The 19096-nt window shown below is 40.5% G+C and overlaps 1 protein-coding gene across 1 annotated transcript in view; it reads right to left on the bottom strand.

Moving 5' to 3' along the window:
• Positions 1–19096, bottom strand: part of OLFM2 (olfactomedin 2) — a 220283-nt gene that overhangs the window by 39847 nt on the left and 161340 nt on the right. The window contains exon 3 of the mRNA XM_070736072.1: positions 17938–18093. Coding sequence (XP_070592173.1) covers positions 17938–18093 — 156 coding nt within the window. The remainder of the gene's footprint in view (positions 1–17937; positions 18094–19096) is intronic.

Here is a 19096-nt window from a genome sequence, read left to right as displayed (position 1 = left end):
ATCATAAATTTCAGGCAGAAGAATAGGTGTGGAGCCCCATTATTCAGTAATGAGGAAAGGCTATAGTTACATGCATAAATCTGTCTCCTATTTTGCTTTGCAAAAGTCAACTATAGCTGATCTTGAAAAAACTAATTAATATTTAAATGGGAGAACATAAGAAAATCTACAATTAGAAAGCCAAATAAGTATCTAATATCTGAGAAGAATTTGCAGTGGAAAATTACTTATGTGTTATATGTAGTGATGGGCGAGCCGAACCCGCACAATTCGGGTCCGTACTGAATTTTGCGGTGTTCGGTATACCGAACACGAACATGAAATTTTTTGAAACTTCGGGCAAAATTCGGGGTTTATTTTTACATGAAAGGACTGCCCTTTGCTTGCAGTGCTGTTGTGGCATCCTTTTTCGTAAAAATAACAATGTTTATTTTTATGTGAAGACCTCCCTTTGAAGGAGCTGGGGAATCCCTCCCACTAAGAGATTCCGGGGGTGGAGCCTTGACGTCACCGGCAGGTTGCTAAGGATGCCAAGGTGATCACTTCCTGGATTCCATGAAATCCAGGAAGTGATCACCTTGGCGTCCTTAGCAACCTGCCGGTATACGTGACATCAAATCTCCGCCCCCAGAATCTCTTGGTGGGATTCCCCATTTGGATTTGAGTTCGGGTTCGGTTCGGGTTCAGCCGAATTTTGCGTAAAGTTTGTCTGAACTTGCTGAACCCGAACACCATTGGGTTCGCCCATCACTAGTTATATGATCATTTTCTTACCAGTATTATTTAGATGGAGGGAGGGAGGGAGGGATGGTGGGGGGGAGATCATAGCTAGATGGATGGATGGATGGATGGATGGATGGATGGATGGATGGATGGATGGACGGATGGACGGACGGACGGACGGACAGACAGATAGAGATGGAGACTGATTTGTGGTTGTATAGTTCTTTTTATTACCCTACATATCTTATATTCAGACTTATGAATGTAAGAGCTACATGTTATTTACAATAAGCATAAAAATTTATCTCTAAGAAATGGTAGAAGTGAACTGAGTTTTGTGAATTCAGATTCTGTGAATTCCAAGTAGATTCCCGAGAAGGAACAGACATAATTGCAGCTCAAGAGTGAAGTTATATGCTGGAACCAAATACTGGATTATAAGCAAAAATGCCAACTGCTAAAAGATGTAGTCTGACAATGAAAATTCCATTGCCTTCCAACATTGTTTAAGGTTAGAGCCTTAAACTGTATTTGAAGCTGGAGGATATAGTTCCATTGTTATTTATTGGCTTGGGTCTCTGGGGAACTGTATGGAAAATGGTCTCCCTCACAATTTTTTTAAAATACAAATTTTATCCCTTGTTGGATGCCAATATATAAACCAAAAAAACATTATACAGTTGAAATCAGCCATTTTTACTTTTGAATTTTGATCATGCTAAGTTGAGTACTTAGGGGAACCACAAAATTGCTGCTGGGGCCACTTGTATTCTGTAAACTGTCTGTCCATTCCTGATATTTGACCTAATCATAAAATGTGTATGTATATGTAAGTTTTGGAGTTTGGTGAAATGCCTTTTCTACTATTAGCTAGGACCTAATTTGAATTTAGTGGAATATTGTTTCCATTAGAAAACCATTTGACAATCTGCCTCTCAAACAATATGCCATGCTTCTTACAATAAGTTCTGGAATATTCTCCAGGAGTCATCTTCACTTCCCAACGTTTTTGGACAGTAGATGTGGCTTTTTCTTAGATGATTTAATTAAAACACCTTAAGACAGACACTGAGGTCAGCCTTCTCCAACATGGTGCCACCTGATGTGTTGAGGCTGCAAAACTACAGCTTCATTTCTGGATGGTACTAAATCAGGGAAGGCAACCAAGATACTTGCACCTTCGTTGTCTACAACTATTTGTTGTAATGAGAAGAAACAAACCTGGATGTATTTGTCTGCTCATGCACATGGCTTGCACACCAGCCAGCCTGGGATAACCAAAACCTTAAATATAAGTAGATTGCTGTGTGAAAATCAGGATTATGAATCTGGCTCTCTCTTCTACTGTGTCCTGCTAAATGTTTATATGTGTGAGCTAATTAACAGCTTGATAGCATGATATTGAGGAACATCTATCCAATGGCTTGCCACTGCCAGAGTTACACAGTTTTCTCTAGTCTGGGATGGAGGTAATATCTACAGCCTTGCTAGCAAATTAAAAACAGCAATCCAGGAGTTGGTAAGTGGGAAAGGCTCCATCCATTCTAATGAATTTGGCAATAATGGGGCAGAATGATTATTTGGGGAGAAAGACATATAGTGGCTTACCATTTCGGAACATCAAGCAGAAGGAAATAAATATTTTATAGTGGCACACAGAGCCAATATGTCCAAACAAGGACATTTCAGGATGAAATTAGGATCAGGGAAATCATGTACACAGCCACAAATTGTACAGAGAAAAGGTAAGCAATTAGAATGTGTTGAAAGAAAGGGTTCGAAAAAAATGGTTAATTCCTAAGCTTATAGGGAATAACAGCTCCCTGGGGAAATGCATAGAATGGTATATATAAAAAATGAACAACCTGTACGTCTGTCACTCTTTCAAAATTCTGTTATTATACCATACAATGATAACAGAGAGTTCTATTAGTTCCTATGGTATCTGTTTTCTGACCAGTTCTACTTCAAAGAGCTGTATCAGACCATTGTGTATCTGCTTATTGCAGCTTATAAGATGAAGCTCTTTTTCAGGAAAAGACGATGAAGAAGTCGTAAAATCATGCTCTGAACATGACCCAATACAGGTTATTATTTTCTGGATGGTCTGCAGCATTGATAGCGGCAAGGATGCTATCCAGATCAGTCCTTTCAAGTAGCCACATATATGCTAGATCAGTGTTTTTCAGACAAGGTTCCGCGGAACCCAAGAGTTCCACAAGGGCCAGCCAAGGGTTCCGCGACTTAATAAGAAGGCAAGGCAAGGCAGCTCCCCCCTTCAATCCTGCCTGCTTCTGCAATGGGGCAGCCTCTTCCTCCATCTCGTGTCCGGCAGATCAATCACGCTCAGCAGCAGCAGCCAACAAGCAGGAGGAGGAGTGGCAGCGGAGGAAGCTTTGGTACCGTCAGCAGCACCCCTCTAGCCCCTCACTGCTGTAGCAGGGCCAAAGCATAGGCTGCAGCTGCAGCAGGAGGAGGAGGAAGGGGAGGAGGCGGGATCAGTTGCCTCTCCAGCACCTCTGACGCAGAGCTTCCCAGTCCAGGGCCAAGGTGTGCCAGGCGGCTCAAGGTTCTCTCCCACTCCTCCTCACGCCTCCTTCCCGCACCTACGTACACGCCGCCACACTCGGCCAAGCAGCCAACTCATTATCTCCCTTTTCCTTGCACAGGGCACTGTAAGAGCGCGCCCTACTACTCCCCTCATGCTTGGGGCCTGAGAGGGCAGGAGGAGCGGAAGGCAGAGTGGAAGGCATCCGCTCTGGCTTTTCCTTCACTCCGACCCTCCCACTGGCTCCCGCAGCCACCAAAAAATGAGGAGGGAAAGCGGGTGGAATAGAGCGAACGGCCTCTGCTTATTGCCCTGCTCAGGCCCAGCACTCCCGGTGAGGGTATGCGGTGCAGCCTCTCTCTCTCTCGCCCTCTTTCTGCTACTCTGCCACACGGCAGCAGCACTTGCTGATTCTGCCTCCATCCTCTAAGGCTGCATTACTATTAGTCTTCTCATCATTCTTATCACCGATCTCCCACTTATGACTATGATTGTAACTTGTTGCTTGTATCCTTATGATTTATATTGATTGTTTCTTGATTGCTTATTTGACCCCTATTATTATTATTATTATTATTATTATTATTATTATTATTATTATTATTATTATTATTAATTATTAATTATTAATTATTAATTATTAATTATTATTATTATTATTTATTGGATTTGTATGCCACCCCTCTCCGCAGACTTGGGGTGGCTAACGACAATGATAAAAAACAGCATGTAACAATTTAATAAACAACTAAAAACCCTTATTATAAAAACCAAACATACACACAAACATACCATACATAACTTGTAATGGCCTAGGGGAAGGAATATCCTAACTCCCCCATGCCTGGCGACAAAGGTGGGTCTTGAGTAATTTGCGAAAGACAAGGAGGGTGGGGGCCGTTCTAATCTCTGGGGAGAGTTGATTCCAGAGGGCTGGGGCCGCCACAGAGAAGGCTCTTCCCCTGGGGCCCGCCAAACAACATTGTTTGGTCGATGGGACCCGGAGAAGGCCAACTCTGTGGGACCTTATCGGCCTATGACAATCATTGTGTAGTACTTCATGATTCTTGACAAATGTATCTTTTTCTTTTATGTACACTGAGAGCATATGTACCAAAGACAAATTCCTTGTGTATCCAAACACACTTGGCCAATAAAAGAATTCTATTTCAGCTTAATGCAGTGTTTTTCAATCAGGATTCTGCCAGAAATCTGATGACACCAAAGGGTTCCCCTGAAGAAAAAATGTTGAAAAACACTGTGCTAGATAAACTGCCTGCAACTTAGAGAAAATTAAACTGACCTGTGTATATCACATTTGGCCGCAAAAAAATATCATTTATAATTACACTGTTAAATATCAGTAGTTATTGGTTATCACAGGTCAGTTTGAGTTGACTGGCTTCCTCCTATCATTTGGGGCTGGATACTTTTTGGTTTTGTCAATCTGGCTAAGTGAGTAAGCTACTTGATCATTTGTGACTCACAATGCTATATTCATTAAGCAACAGTAAGACTTGAATGCATGTATTTGTTAAAGGTTGCCAGAGGATGGCTAAATATTTGAGCTTCAGAAGCAACATGTTATCTTCTTGTTCAGAGAACTTTCTATGAATGAAAGGACACTGTTGGAATGACTGATCAATGTAGAAAATGTTTCTGGTATTTTAAATTCTTTAGAATTGATCTGGAAATCTGAGAGAGATAGTGACTATTGTGAGCAAGCCTACAGGAGTGGGTTGTTAGCTGTTACTCCTTCAGTAATTAAAAAGTGGTGTAGGTATTTTATATTCTGGAGATTGATCCAGACTTAAATTTTAATTTAGTCATGATATCATCTTATTGATATGGGTTAAAAGAGGAACCAATTAATGATGGAGATATGAGACCTATTGGTATGAATGATCTCAAGAGATCTATTTGTCTGCTGATCTCTAAAGTGCCTCAAGGAATTTATATAGAATAGAATAGAATAGAATTTTATTGGCCAAGTGTGATTGGACACACAAGGAATTTGTCTTGGTGCATATGCTCTCAGCGTACATAAAATAAAATATACATTTGTCAAGAATCATGTGGTACGACACTTAATGATTGTCATAGGGGTCAAATAAGCAATGAAGAAGCAATATTAATAAAAATCTTAGGATATAAGCAACAAGTTACAGTCATACAGTCAACATGGGAGGAAATGGGTGATAGGAATGATGAGAAAAACTAGTAGAATAGAAATGCAGATTTAGTAGAAAGTCTGACAGTGTTGAGGGAATTATTTGTTTAGTAGAGTGATGGTGTTCGGGAAAAAACTGTTCTTGTGTCTAGTTGTCTTGGTGTGCAGTGCTCTGTAGTGACGTTTTGAGGGTAGGAGTTGAAACAGTTTGTGTCCAGGATGTGAGGGGTCAGTAAATATTTTCCCCGCCCTCTTTTTGACTCGTGCAGTATACAGGTCCTCAATGAAAGGCAGGTTGGCAGCAATTGCTTTTTCTGCAGTTCTGATTGTCCTCTGAAGCCTGTGAATATAACCCATTATTTCCAACCTAGAAGAGGCTATGTTGCCTTAATACCCTACCTGACTAGATGTATTGCTAGTGATAATAAAAATATCACTGGAGTGTGTTAGTTGGAACCCTCATTGAGCATATGAGAAAGAATCAGTCTAACCTTATGTCACCAGCCTGGGGGGTACCACTGTGTTTCATATATTCACTCTCCCCATGCCTTGTGGTTTGTACATTTACATTTTTTAATATTTCAATTCCTAAAAATGATTTTTTAAAAATAATTTTATAATGATTGTTTTTGTATATTTTCTGATCATGGTATACTACCTGGGCTCCTTTTTTGTGAAATGGGCAGCCATACAAATAATAAATTTGATTAATAAATAAAATTCATCCAGTTCCCTAACATAAAAAAGGTCCTGTCCACTCCGGGTGCCCATGAGGATCACAGTTAAGATGGTGAAAGTAGGTGGCCTATGTGTTACGGCCAATGTAGGACCAGTCAAGAATGAAAGCTGGAAGCCAACTGAGTAAGAAAAAGCTGATGAAGGAACAGAAGAATGGTAACCATGTTGCTCAAATCTTCAGGTGGGTGGATACACTGCGATTTCTACCTTTACTATCTTCCAGTGACACAGGAAACTTGGCTTCCTTCTCATTTCCCGATAGCCTACTTTAAGGGCTGACCCTGAACTGATCGTAGCCTTGCATGCAATCAAATGTAACACAGAATGGCAGACATAAATGGAGGGGAATATAGATTTTGGCAGCCTGGGGTTTAATCAAGAGAGACTTTCTGAGCAGCCAGCTCTCTCCCAGCTGTCATTAGGACACTCTAGCTCGCTACTCCCCTCTCAACCAAGCATAAACCAGATGCCCATTATTCTCAGCAAATGGCTGTAATCACCCTGGCTAGACTTGAAAAATTACCAGGAAAGGTAATTGAATGGCAAAAGGCCCAGAATGTGGATGGTCTGTGCTCATTTATCAGCAATGCCAACCTCTCCCTGCAGGTACCGAGAGGGAGGGAGGGGGGAAGGACTGTTGATTTGCTTGGGTTTTAATTGCAGAGATGATATTCCCTTGGCTGATTCATGAGTCAGCTCTGCAAACTGAGATTATCAAGAGCAAAGGCAAAGCAATCAATTTACCAGCTCACCTTCTTCAGCATATTAACCATTTTTAAAGCAAAGCAATCAATTTACCAGCTCACCTTCCTCAGCATATTCTCACACTCCAGGGGAAGGCCAGCCTAAAAGCACTGTAGCCACTTTGGACCCTACTTGCTGTAAAAAAGATTTTCCAATGCAGAAAGTCAGTACTCACAAACTTCTACAAGTCAAGAATCACTTCAACAACTCAGATGATGTTCTATGTATGTAAGTCATATGAATGTGAAAAAAGGTGAAAGATTTATACGATCTGAAGAGAAACCAGAGTATGAATGTGATGGGCCAAGAGTTCCTTTGGTCCTTTTGAAAAGTTGGATTACATCATTTCCAAAATTAGTGAAGCCACATGGCATCATAGCTCTTATAACCCCTCCTCCTCCCCATCCTTTGTTTAAGTGAGAGTTTGGCTCTAGAAAATGCAAATTGTAAATAGCAAATTGTAAATAGCGCCTTCTGCCGCACGAATCCCAGTGACAGGTTAGGTCCCACAGAGTTGGCCTTCTCCAGGTCCCATCGACAAAACAATGTCGTCTGGTGGGACCCAGGGGAACAGCCTTCTCTGTGGCAGCCCCGACCCTCTGGAATCAACTCCCCTCAGAGATTAGGATTGCCCCCACCCTCCTTGCCTTTCGCAAACTCCTTAAAACCCACCTCTGTCACCAGGCATGGGGAAATTGATTCCCCAGGGCTGTTTCCACTTTACGTATGGTTTGTATGAGATGTATGGTTGTTTTTTATACCCTGCTGTTCAGTTCGAGAAAACTCCCTAATCTTATGTTCCCGGGTCTATTTGACCCGGACTGCAAATTGATCATTTTAGGTACTTATATTTGGTCTTTTTGAAAGCTTTTTTCACCTGGAAACAAGTTTGAACATTTCTGCACACAATGGAATGGAAATTGAACTGAAAAAATTAATCCTTATTGGTTTATTTTGCACATAAATGTGCCTCCCCCCCCCGTGTTTTTGCAAGCAAAACTATCCATAAATTGAAAAATATTTCACAAAAACGGGGGGGGGGGGGGCACGCATTCTATCAGCAAAATAAACCAATAAGAATTACTTTTTTCATTTCAATTTTCATATCATTGTGTGCAGAAATATTTTGGACTACTTTCCAAGTGAAAAAAATATTCAAATTGACCAAACATAAGCACTTCAAATGAAGAGTTTTTGGTCCGGGTCAGGGTGACCCGGGAACACAACAAGTGCGAATTTTTGTTTTTCAGCAAGAAAGAAACCCCCCACCCCCCCAAAAAAATTCTCATAGAGAGAACCCCAGAAATGATGAAAAGTCATGAAATTTCAAGTTTCAGATATGCAGGGAAATTTTTTTACAGGGACTCAAACTTGGCTTCGGGTCACATACGACCCGAACAGAACAGCAGGGTTTTAAGGGTTTAAAATTGTTTTAACCATTGAATTTGTACTGTTTTGTTGCTGTGAGCCGCTCCGAGTCTCCGGAGAGGGGCGGCATACAAATCTAATAAATAATAATAATAATAATAATAATAATAATAATAATAATAATAATAATTTAACAAAACCCAGCAATTGCCCCCTTTTAAAATAGTGATTTATTAAGAATTATTATAATAATTATAATAATTATTATAATTATAATTAGAGTAATTGTAAACAGTAATAACTAATACAAATTTAAAATGAAAAAGGAAATAGAGAAAAAATGCAGAAAAAGAGAAAAATCTTTCCTGCTTTTAGTTTTCTCGTATCTCACATTAATAAATCCATAAAATATCAACATTTCAGTCCTGGTATCCACAAAAAAATGCATTAAAGTTTACCAGAGATAACAATGTTGCAGCTCCCATAGGATGCATTGTCAGATTTCTGATTTGTGTTTGGCACTCATACGATGCACAAAGAAGTTCCAAAATTCATTAAGTAACAGTGAGATCTGAATGCATAAGCATCTTGTACCATTTTTTAAATATATAAATATATTTTCCAGAGAACCACACTGGCATCTCAATTTCATCTCCCGCAAACTCTGCTAGCTTTTCTCAGCTTCGATAATTTGCCCAAATATGGATTTCAATTCCCAGAGTTCTCAACATGGCCATTGCTAAGAATTCCCAGAGTTGAAGTGCACCCAACAGCAATGTAGCCTGAATGCATGTGACATGTTCACATATCCCTTAATTTTTGGCACCAGAATGGACATATAAATACATGCCCTCCAATGATAGCCTGTGGTTATCACAAACTGCTTAACTGAGGTTGTCAGAAGTGCAAATCAGTATCACCAACAGGGGGAGATACTTGAAGTTATAGCTTCACAATATTTGGAGAATACAGTGATACCTTGTCTTACAAACTTAATTGGTTCCAGGATGAGGTTCTTAAGGTGAAAAGTTTGTAAGACAAAACAATGTTTCCCATAGGAATCAATGGAAAAGCGATTAATGCGTGCAAGCCCAAAATTCACCCCTTTTGCCAGCCGAAGTGCCCGTTTTTGCACTGCTGGGATTCCCCTGAGACTCCCCTCCATGGGAAACCCCACCTCCGGACTTCTGTGTTTTTACGATGCTGCAGGGGAATCCCAGCAGGGGAATCCCAGCATCGCAAAAACGATCGCTTCGCTGGCAACGGAAGTCCAGAGGTGGGGTTTCCCAGTGAGGGGAGCATCAGTGAAATCACAGCATCGCAAAAACATCGAAGTCCTTGAAACCCCACCTCCGGACCTCTGCTGCGATTTCACTGAGGCTCCCCTTGCTAGGAAACCACCCCTCCGGACTTCTGTTGCCAGCAAAGCGCTCATTTTTGCGATGCTGGTATTCCCCTGCAACATCACAAAAACACGTAAGTCCAGAGGTGGGGTTTCCAATGGAGGGGAGCCTCAGGAGAATCCGAGCAGCACAAAAACGGGCGCTTCGCTGGCAACGGAGGTCTGGAGGCGGGGCATCCCAGCGGTGGTGGTGGGTTTGTAAGGTGAAAATAGTTTGGAAGAAGAGGCAAAAAAATCTTAAACCCTGGGTTTGTATCTCGAAAAGTTTGTATGACGAGGCGTTTGTAAGACGAGGTATCACTGTATTTGGAAAATTACAACTTTCCCACCCTTGTTTCATTTACAATTGATAATTATCAACTGATAATTACCGTAGCATTGCCTTTTTCACATCAGTTTGATAATGTTGAAGTGCTAATGGAAAGACGTGAAGGAATAGAAATTATTGAAAACTGAACACATACAATATGCATTGAAATGAAATTTAGCAATAAGAAACATAACAACCCTGGAACAATGGAAGGTTCCTAATGTGTTGCTTCTAACTCTGAAACACAGCCAAACCAAAAATGGGGAGATGTTTAATGAGAATCTGGAATCATTTTCTGTTCCTCAATCTGCTGTTAATTACTCCAATACTTGGCATGCTGCTTTATCCTTAACTAAATTACAGTTATGGTCCATCTAGCCCAGGACTGCCTACAACTGATTACCACTGATTAGTGTCAAGATCTTGAGTGGAAGAAATGTTCAGCCATAGCAAGTGATTCAAGAGAATGAACCTGATATTCTACAGGTTGAAGGTGCTCCTCACCATTTGTCAAATAAACTTCCCTTTCTTTTCTGCTGATCTCACTGAACTTAATCCCTCCAGATTCTCCCAAATTCTGCTGTCCATAGCGCTCAAGTGGTATGCTGAAAGAATTAGACAAATGTTTTAAATTGGTCTCCATTGGGATTGCTGATAGGGCCATTCTGCTATTTAAAAAGGAGATGTTCAGTTTATAGCATATATATGCTATAAATGCCCCTTGTCTGCAAATCACCAAGTTTTTTTTAGATGTTCAAGATAATGCTAAATGATGTTGCACAATCATTAGCACTTGAATTATTTAACTGTTCCTTGAAATGGCCATTGTGCTGCTCTAATTTTGCCTCCCTGCCTTTAGTTCCAAGAGAGATTATTTCCTATTGAACTGACATCACTGCTCCATTTCCTTAATAAATAGCTTTATTTGGGACTTCAGCAAATTGCCTCCCTTGCAATCTTTCAAATGACCCTTGAGCAGTTGTTTGATAGGAGTGAAGCACACTTAGTCCCTCCACTTTTTGCCCCAAATTGTCTCAAAGTTCCCAATTTCTCAGCCATACCCCTCTGCTGCATTTCCCAATGGTCTCTTAGATTCACCACCTGCCTGCTGACATTAAAGCTAGCCCAACTGTCTGCTAGAGCTCCAGTGTTTAATCAATGTCTTCTGTAGCTGTCAAATCCAAGGCCATGCAGCTCACGCCTTCATCTCCTTTGGTTGTATTTCACAGGAAGGAAAGGCGTTGACATGGCCATAAGATTTTGGTCTCTCTGAGGAATAAATCATCAGGGTCTGAACATCTCCAAATGCCTTGCATATCAACAGCTCAGCTGTGGGGATAGGAGAGTATCCTAAAAAAAACAAAAAAATCATCTGGAAAGGAATTATTTTCTTGCTCATGAATCTGGCTAATTCCTTTCTTATTCACACTGTTTTCCAGATAGTAACTTCTGGATTTAGCAGTGATGGACTTTCAGCCTAAGGACTAGATTCAGCCACAAGAAATCTCTATCTGAGTCTTCAATCTCCATCTATCTCACTGGCCCAAAGCAGTGGACAGTGGAGAGCTCATAGAAAGAAAAGGGTAAGCCTCCCCTCCCTGTTATTTCTTCTAACATCACTCAAACAATCCAAGTTCAGCAACATATGTATTTGCATGCAATGTATGATGAGAAGGACTGCCTCCAACTCCAATCTCTACCTCCCGTTAACACATTTGCTTTCATAAGGTTCATACAATGAAGATCCTCCAGAAAATGAAGTGAAAACTAGTTTTGCGTATAGAAATGTATCCTCCTTTGATCTGGCCCTTCATGGCTACAGAAAAAAAATCAGTGCAAGGACAGACAACACTAATACTGTTCTGTGGGGGGTGGGAAAATAGAGCATTAATAGGATTGGAATTTGGTTTCAGTTCCTGAACTGAAGTCCTTCCTTCTATGGTTGTAGTTCATTTCTGAGATGACACCATTGGGCATGTTTAAATAAAGAATGAAGATCTGGGCAATGGTCTTCATGCTGTTATATCATCTGGCTCTGCCTGAGAAAATCAAGATAATAAATCAATGGCTTTGGTTCTTCTCTGTAAGCTGAAATTCACTGTTATCTATGTGTGAATTTTTGATGTTCCATGTACACGATGAACAGAATGTTCTTTCTTCCAATCTGTCCTCCATCAGGACTCATTTCTAGACTGTGCACCTGCGATATGGGTTTAAGCATACAGACTCCATTTTTTGGGCTGCTGGAAAGGAGTATTAATTGGGCAATGTGTAGATGTGATTGCCTTGCCCCATTATGACCAATCAGATATTTGAGAGCAAAGACAAATGTATTATTTAAAGAATTCATCGACCTTGTTGGGGCAGGGGAGGAAAGGTTATCATTAACATATGTATACTCTGTACATAAATCAGAGATTTCTACGTGTGGAGTTCTGCCACACAGATATTGTTAAACCATATAACACAATAGCACAACATCTGGCAGTCCCAAAGCTGAATATAGCTGGGATATAGAATGTTTTCTGTGCCAAAGGATGCACTTGGCTTTCCAGAGGCATGCTACTGGGGGTGGGTGGATCCTATGGGTTCTAACAGGTACTCTAGAACCAGTTGTTAACACAGTTTGGAGAACCAGTTGTTAGAAGAAATCTCCTTTTGTTTTTTTCCACTTGACAGGATTAATCCTGTAAGCAATTACAACATTCTGGTGTAGTTTCTATTGCCTAATCTTTATTGCCCTGCTTACAGAAGCCGCCTCTGTCTTAACCCTTATTACTATATTTTTTGGAGTATAAGACGCACTGGAATACAAGACGTACCTTAGTTTTCGGGGAGGAAAATAGGGAAAAGAATCTGCTTATCAGGTATTCATCTGGTTAGCGTCCTTAGTGTGGTCAGTTTCAGCACATTATTTTATAATCTGGTTAAGGGCTTAATTTTTTTTTTATTCTGAGAGAGTAACAATGAAAGAGCTTGTAAACCAGTAAGAGCTAGGAACATCATTAGAACCTGGAAAGAAACAATCTGAGCAAGTAGAGCAATGGAAAAAATCCTGCTTGGAAACTTAGGGCTTGGAAAACATTCTTCTTTGCAGAGAGTAACAATGAAAGAGCTTGCAAACAGGTAAGAGCCGGGAACATCATTAGCACCTGGTTAGGACTGGAAAGAATCATTTGGAGCAAGTTAGACCAATGGGGAAAAAAACTCTGCCAAAGACTTAGGGCTTGGAAAACATTCTTCACAGAGAGTAACAATGAAAGAGCTTGGGTACATTCATAGCACCTGGTTAGGGCTGGAAAGAAATAACTGGAGCAAGTAAAGCTATGAAAAAAAAATCCTACAAAGACAAGGTTTGGAATACAATCTTGGCAGAGAGTAACAATGAAAGAGCTTGCAAGCCGGTAAAAGCTGAGAACATTGTTAGCACCTGGTTATGGCTGGAAAGAAATATTTGGAGGAAATAGAAAATGAGGGGGAAAAAATCAAAGTCAGGGTTTGGAAAACATTCTTAGCAGAAAGTAAAAATGAAAGAACTTGCAAAACAGTAAGAGCTGGGAACATTTTTAGCACCTGGTTAGGGCTGGAAAGAAACTTACTCAGAGCAAGTTAGACTAATGGAAAAAAACCTTGTAAAGACTTAGGGCTTGGAAAACATTCTTCGCAGAGAGAAACAATGAAAGAGCCTGCAAGTTAAGAGCTGGGAAGATCGTTAGCAGTTAGTTAGGGCTGGAAAAAAAGGCTATATTCAGAGTATAAGATGTACCCAAATTATCAGCCTCTTTTAGGGAGGAAAACTGTGTATCTTATACACCCCAAAATACAGTACATTCTTGGCAGTACACCTAGACTTACTGCCCCTGGAGTTAATTTTTTTCTTTTCTTTGCTGCTACTTTTTTTTCTTTGCTTGACTTTCTTAGAGGGGAAGGGTTGTTTGTAGCTTTTTACACTGTTGTTAGGAGGAAATACTCCCCTTTTGGAGTTCTTCCAACACAGAGCTGCCAGAAAAAAGTTTTTAATGACAAGGAACCAAGATGAGTGACATTAAGCAAGGCTTCTTGGCTAGCTAGAAAAATTGACATTCAAACATGAGTTAACATACTATTTCTTACTTTTGGTCTTAAACTGGTTTTTGGTGAAGTTTAATTCTGTGCTTCGTGATGTTTAATTCTGTGATTATTAATGGGATAATTTTCTCTATTCAGCTTTGTTTGGAAGAAAACATGTTAATCTCTGTTCCTGAAAAGAAGCAGCTTCAGAAATCTGGCTAGTTCCTGTGTTTATTTGTTCTGGTAATTGGTTTAAGCAACAGCTACTGTGATTGCTCATTCTAGTTACCTCAAGTGCTTTTTCTATCTGGGGAGGGGGATCTTCCTTCACTTCTTCTTGGCAGTGTTCTTTTGGGGTGTACTTCCAAGAGTTAGGATGCAAGCTTAGCACTGATTTTTTGTCTTTCTGGGAGGCATGTGATATGGATGAGTGAGACCAGCTGGTATTTTTAATGGTGCAAATGGATCTAAGGATTGCTTCTCCTGGTTGTGCTCTTTCTGGAGAGCTTAAATGACCTCTCTGATAAAGGGTTCACTTTATGAGCAAGAGTTGGTGCTGATAGTTATCATTGCATTTTAACTATTTTAATTCCTCAAGGAGCTCTGGCACCTTGCCTGATTTGTAACTCCAGCTTGCAGGTATTTTTAATTTAATGATTGGTATTTAGGGAAGCTTTTTTCAAGCAAAGAAGCTTTTTGTATTTTTGTACATATAATCCTTGACTTACAACCCTTCATTTAGGGACCATTCAAAGTTAAAGTGGCACTGAAAAAAGTGACATGACTATTTTTCACACTTATGTCTGTTGCAACATCATCCTGATCACAAGAGTCCAGGCAAAGAGAAGCGTCCCTTGAGGTCAATGAAGTCATTGGCCACACCCAGTCATGTGACCACCAAACTACATCCCAAATATGCCACACACATAGAATCAATTATTAAAAATTTGAATCCCACCACTGCATAAATCCACAAGTAGGGGAGAATCATCAAGGGGGGGGGGAGACATGACTTAAATTTCCACTTAATTAAAATGAAATATAGCTGATTCATGTAATTCATCTCTTTTCCTTGAGCACAATAAAATTAAACTTTGACGACTAACTTTTGCAGATCTTTCAGAGACTGCACCGAAGTTTTTCCCAGGCCCAATCCAGCCCTAGGAACTCAGGCTGCATAACTGTAAAATATGCTTCATCTGCTTCAACAATGGTGGCAAACCTTTTTGCACATGCAAATGTGCCAAAAATATGATAGTGCACACATCATACGTCAATAATTCAGTGCCCCCATAGGCTCTGCCCCCTGTTCATGTGTACATACTTCCCCTCTGTGCTGCCCCACCTGCTGCTCAAGCATGCACATCCCCCCAGCTCACCATTTCCCACCTTCAGATGGGCCTGGTATGCCTTTTTTTTTTTTGCCCTCCCTAGGTTCAAGAGGCTTTCTTTGAGCCTGGAGTGAGAAAAACAGCTTCCCCTGCCCCCTGGAGGCCAGAAACGGCACATTTCCTAACTTCTGGTGGGCCCAATAGGCCCATTTCCTGGCCCTCCCCTGGTTCCAGAGACTTTCTTGGAGCCTGGAGTGAGAAAAAACAGCTTCCCCTGCCCCCCCGGGGGCCAGAAATGGCACATTTCCTAACTTATGGTGGGCCCAATAGGCCCATTTCCTGGCCCTCCCCTGGCTCCAGTGGCTTCCTTGGAGCCTGGGAGAGACAAAAATGGCCCCCGCACCCTCCAGAGGCCCTCCAGAAGCCAAAAATGTGCTCCCAGAGCCTCTATGCAGACCGAAAATCATCTGGCTGGTGCACACATGTATGCTGGAGCTGAACTAGGGCAATGGTTCACATGCTGACAGATATGGTTCCGCATGGCACATGAGCCATAAGTTCCCCATTACAGGATTTATGTTCCTAGGCTAAATATACTTTCCTCAGAACCCAACCTTATTATCTCCAAAATCAATTCTCAGAAACATACCAGAGGCATTCCAAAAGGGAGTTTCTCTCCCACTTCCAGGGCAAATGAGTCTGCTCCCTCTAATAGTAACATGCCCCATTAAAAAAGAGAGATAAGATCCTAATTTATTCACAACCTTGATATGCCAGCTGCAATATATAACCCTCAATTTACAACACTTCATTTAGTGACCATTCAAAGTTACGACAGCCCCGAAAAAAAGTGACTTCTGACCATTTTTCAATGTAACCACCTTTGCAGCATCCCCATTACCATGCGATCAAAATTCAGATATGGTACTAGGCAGATGTTCATACTTAAGACTATTGTGGTGTCCCAAGGCCATGGGATCACTTTTTGTGACCTTCTGACAAGCGAAGTCAATGGGGAAGCCAGATTCACTGAACAACCCAGTTACTAACTTGTTAACTTCAGTGATTCACTTCACAACTGTGACAACAAAAGTTGTAAAATGGGGCTAAACTCACTTAACAAATGCCTTACTTGACAGCAGAAATTTTGAGCTCAATTGCAGTCATGTGTTAGGAGTACTTGTATACCAAATCCATTTTCCCAATCTGTTATAAGAATGCCCAAAATCTGCAGAGCACTCTTGCTTTCAATTGGTGTAAAAATGGTCCCAAAAATGGATTATAAATGCTGTAATCTACAATCAAAAGTCCTGCTTAACATTCCCTAGGGGTTCTTTCAGGCTTTGGTGTCTGCATACCACCAATCAAAGGGCATTGTGGACCTAATATCTCTCTCTTTTTCCTTTAGCCATTTTTATTTTCAGGGGGGGAGGGAAAAAATGGAAGACAACACAGGAGGCAACAAATGGGAGATATTGCAATGATTATGTTAAAATGAATAAGATACAAGACCTGCACTTTAAACATCAGCCTCAAAGCATCTTCAGCATTTACCTAAGATATCTGAAGCAAAACCAATTTCCTTCCTTGTTAAGATCAACCCATTCTAGTCTCAAACAGCTCTCATATAATTGGCAAGATCCTTCCTCTTGTTTGGCCTAACGTTACTTCTTTATCTAGCTTGGTTTCTTAGGGACGCAAGTAACTCTCAATTTTGCAAAGGTTATGCAAATGAGTCCATTCTATGAAGCTACTGGCACTCCTAACTGATATTAGCTGCACACTGATTAGCATTTCATTTCTCCTTCCCATCTGCTCCATGCCCCAAATGTTTTTTCCTCCTGAATAATCACTTGATCATGAAGATGGATGTGATCAAGGACAGTTAATAAGTACAAGACAGCTTCTTTTCCATCAATCCTTATGAATTACATTTAACTATATGCAAACTCATAATTGAAAGCTATTCTTGAAATCACCTTCATCTCAATGCCAAAATGGCAAAATCCAAGCAAACTCTTCCTTGCCAGGTATCTAATTCCAGTTATCACAAGTTTAGTTTTTAACAAAAATCAAGTTGGTCTAGAACTAAATGCCATGGAGATTGACATCTAAATATTATTATTAACCATTATCATTAAATTCCTCAGTAAGAGTACATTAAATTCATCAAAAATATTTATGTTATGCAATGACATCTTTCCAATTACATTAAAAGCCAGGGTGCAGTAAATACTGAAATATATACTTTCTAGAATATTGTTTTGCCTCTCAAAAAAATTAAGCATAGAAATGCATGCAGTCCCAGCAAACTGCACACAACGATAAATAATATTAAGGAAACAATGTCTGCAAAGGAGTGCACTCCAGAGTAAAAAAAAGAAGTAATTTTAGTAAAAGAAATGAATAGAAAAATCCATGTGAAGTGGGTCAAATCAAACCTGTAGTACAAAATAAAGAGTTATGAAAAGAGTGGACAGATTTTCACTCATCCTGCACAAATATTTTCCCCTCCACTTGCAATGGAGAGTGGGGAGGTATGCAAAGAGTTACCTGGAAACTTTTGACATTCAGATTTTTTTGACCCTCAGTGGCCATTTTCAGCCTAGAATCCAGTCCTTTCATCAATGATTCTGTATTACGGACATATTGCAAGTCCCGGTAGGTCCGAAGATCCAGCACTTCCATGGATTGGGAGATGTTCTGTACCTGCTCAAAGGAGAAAGAATACTGATGTTAGATTGGCAGGATCCGTTAGCTCATTGTTTGGATCCTTTTATGGGATCAAAGAAAGCCGGTAGTAACCCAGTAACCCAGACAACCCTCTACTCAAAGGAATTTTGCATAGTAATAGATGAAGGGGCATTTTTAAACCCAATAACTCTAGAGCAAATGTACTGATGATTTCCCCTTAACTTAATGACAGACATCCTTCTTGGGACCAATCCACAGCTGACAAATAAGCAGAATCTGTAATAGGATGAATGAAAAGTAAGGCATGCAGGATCCTTCCACTACTTTTTTTTTAAATTTAGACCAGCCCCTACTAGTTTTACAGACCAGATTGTTTCATATTCCTGGTTCAATAAGCTCACAATGAAGCACCCTCCTCTGGGAATGGAGTCGAAACCTGCCGTCTGCAGCACCAGCTGGAATTCCAGCTCCTTTTGCCTGCTTTGCACCCATGAAATATGGATGATAATAGAACCAGATGGAGCTGAATACTGATGAAAGCTGGAGAAGGGGAAAGACAATGCTCCTTTAAACATTTGCCTTTGAAGGAAGGAGACATGTTTAGGAAGAAGTCCTCCGCTTCCATTGTGGAGGGCAAAATATGATCTGGATTTGGCGCCAAAAGCATAGGCACTGGAACATAGGCAAATTGTAATGTTCTGGGTGAATCTTTGTTTCAAACTTGAAATGCATACCCCAATTTCTTACCATCATTGCCTTTTTATGGGAAGATATATGCAGCTTGGGTAACAGTCTATCCTCCATACTAACCAACCCAGGCTTCGTGCTCTGGGGAATCCAAAGCATCATACCATGGCCTTTCAAGACTGAAGGATGCCAATGCATATGCACATGCATCACTTATCATAGTTTCTATTTTTGCAATAATATGTGGGAATGACCTTGGAAGAAACGGGGAAGAGTGACAACCAGGGGAATGGTCATTTAAGAGGTAGTTTAACCCATAGAAGGAATGCCT

This window comes from Erythrolamprus reginae, chromosome 2, assembly GCF_031021105.1.
Source record: "Erythrolamprus reginae isolate rEryReg1 chromosome 2, rEryReg1.hap1, whole genome shotgun sequence".
Classification (NCBI taxonomy): Eukaryota; Metazoa; Chordata; class Lepidosauria; order Squamata; family Dipsadidae; genus Erythrolamprus; species Erythrolamprus reginae.
Note: the sequence above shows the minus strand (reverse complement) of the source record. Positions and strands in the feature narration are given on the sequence as shown.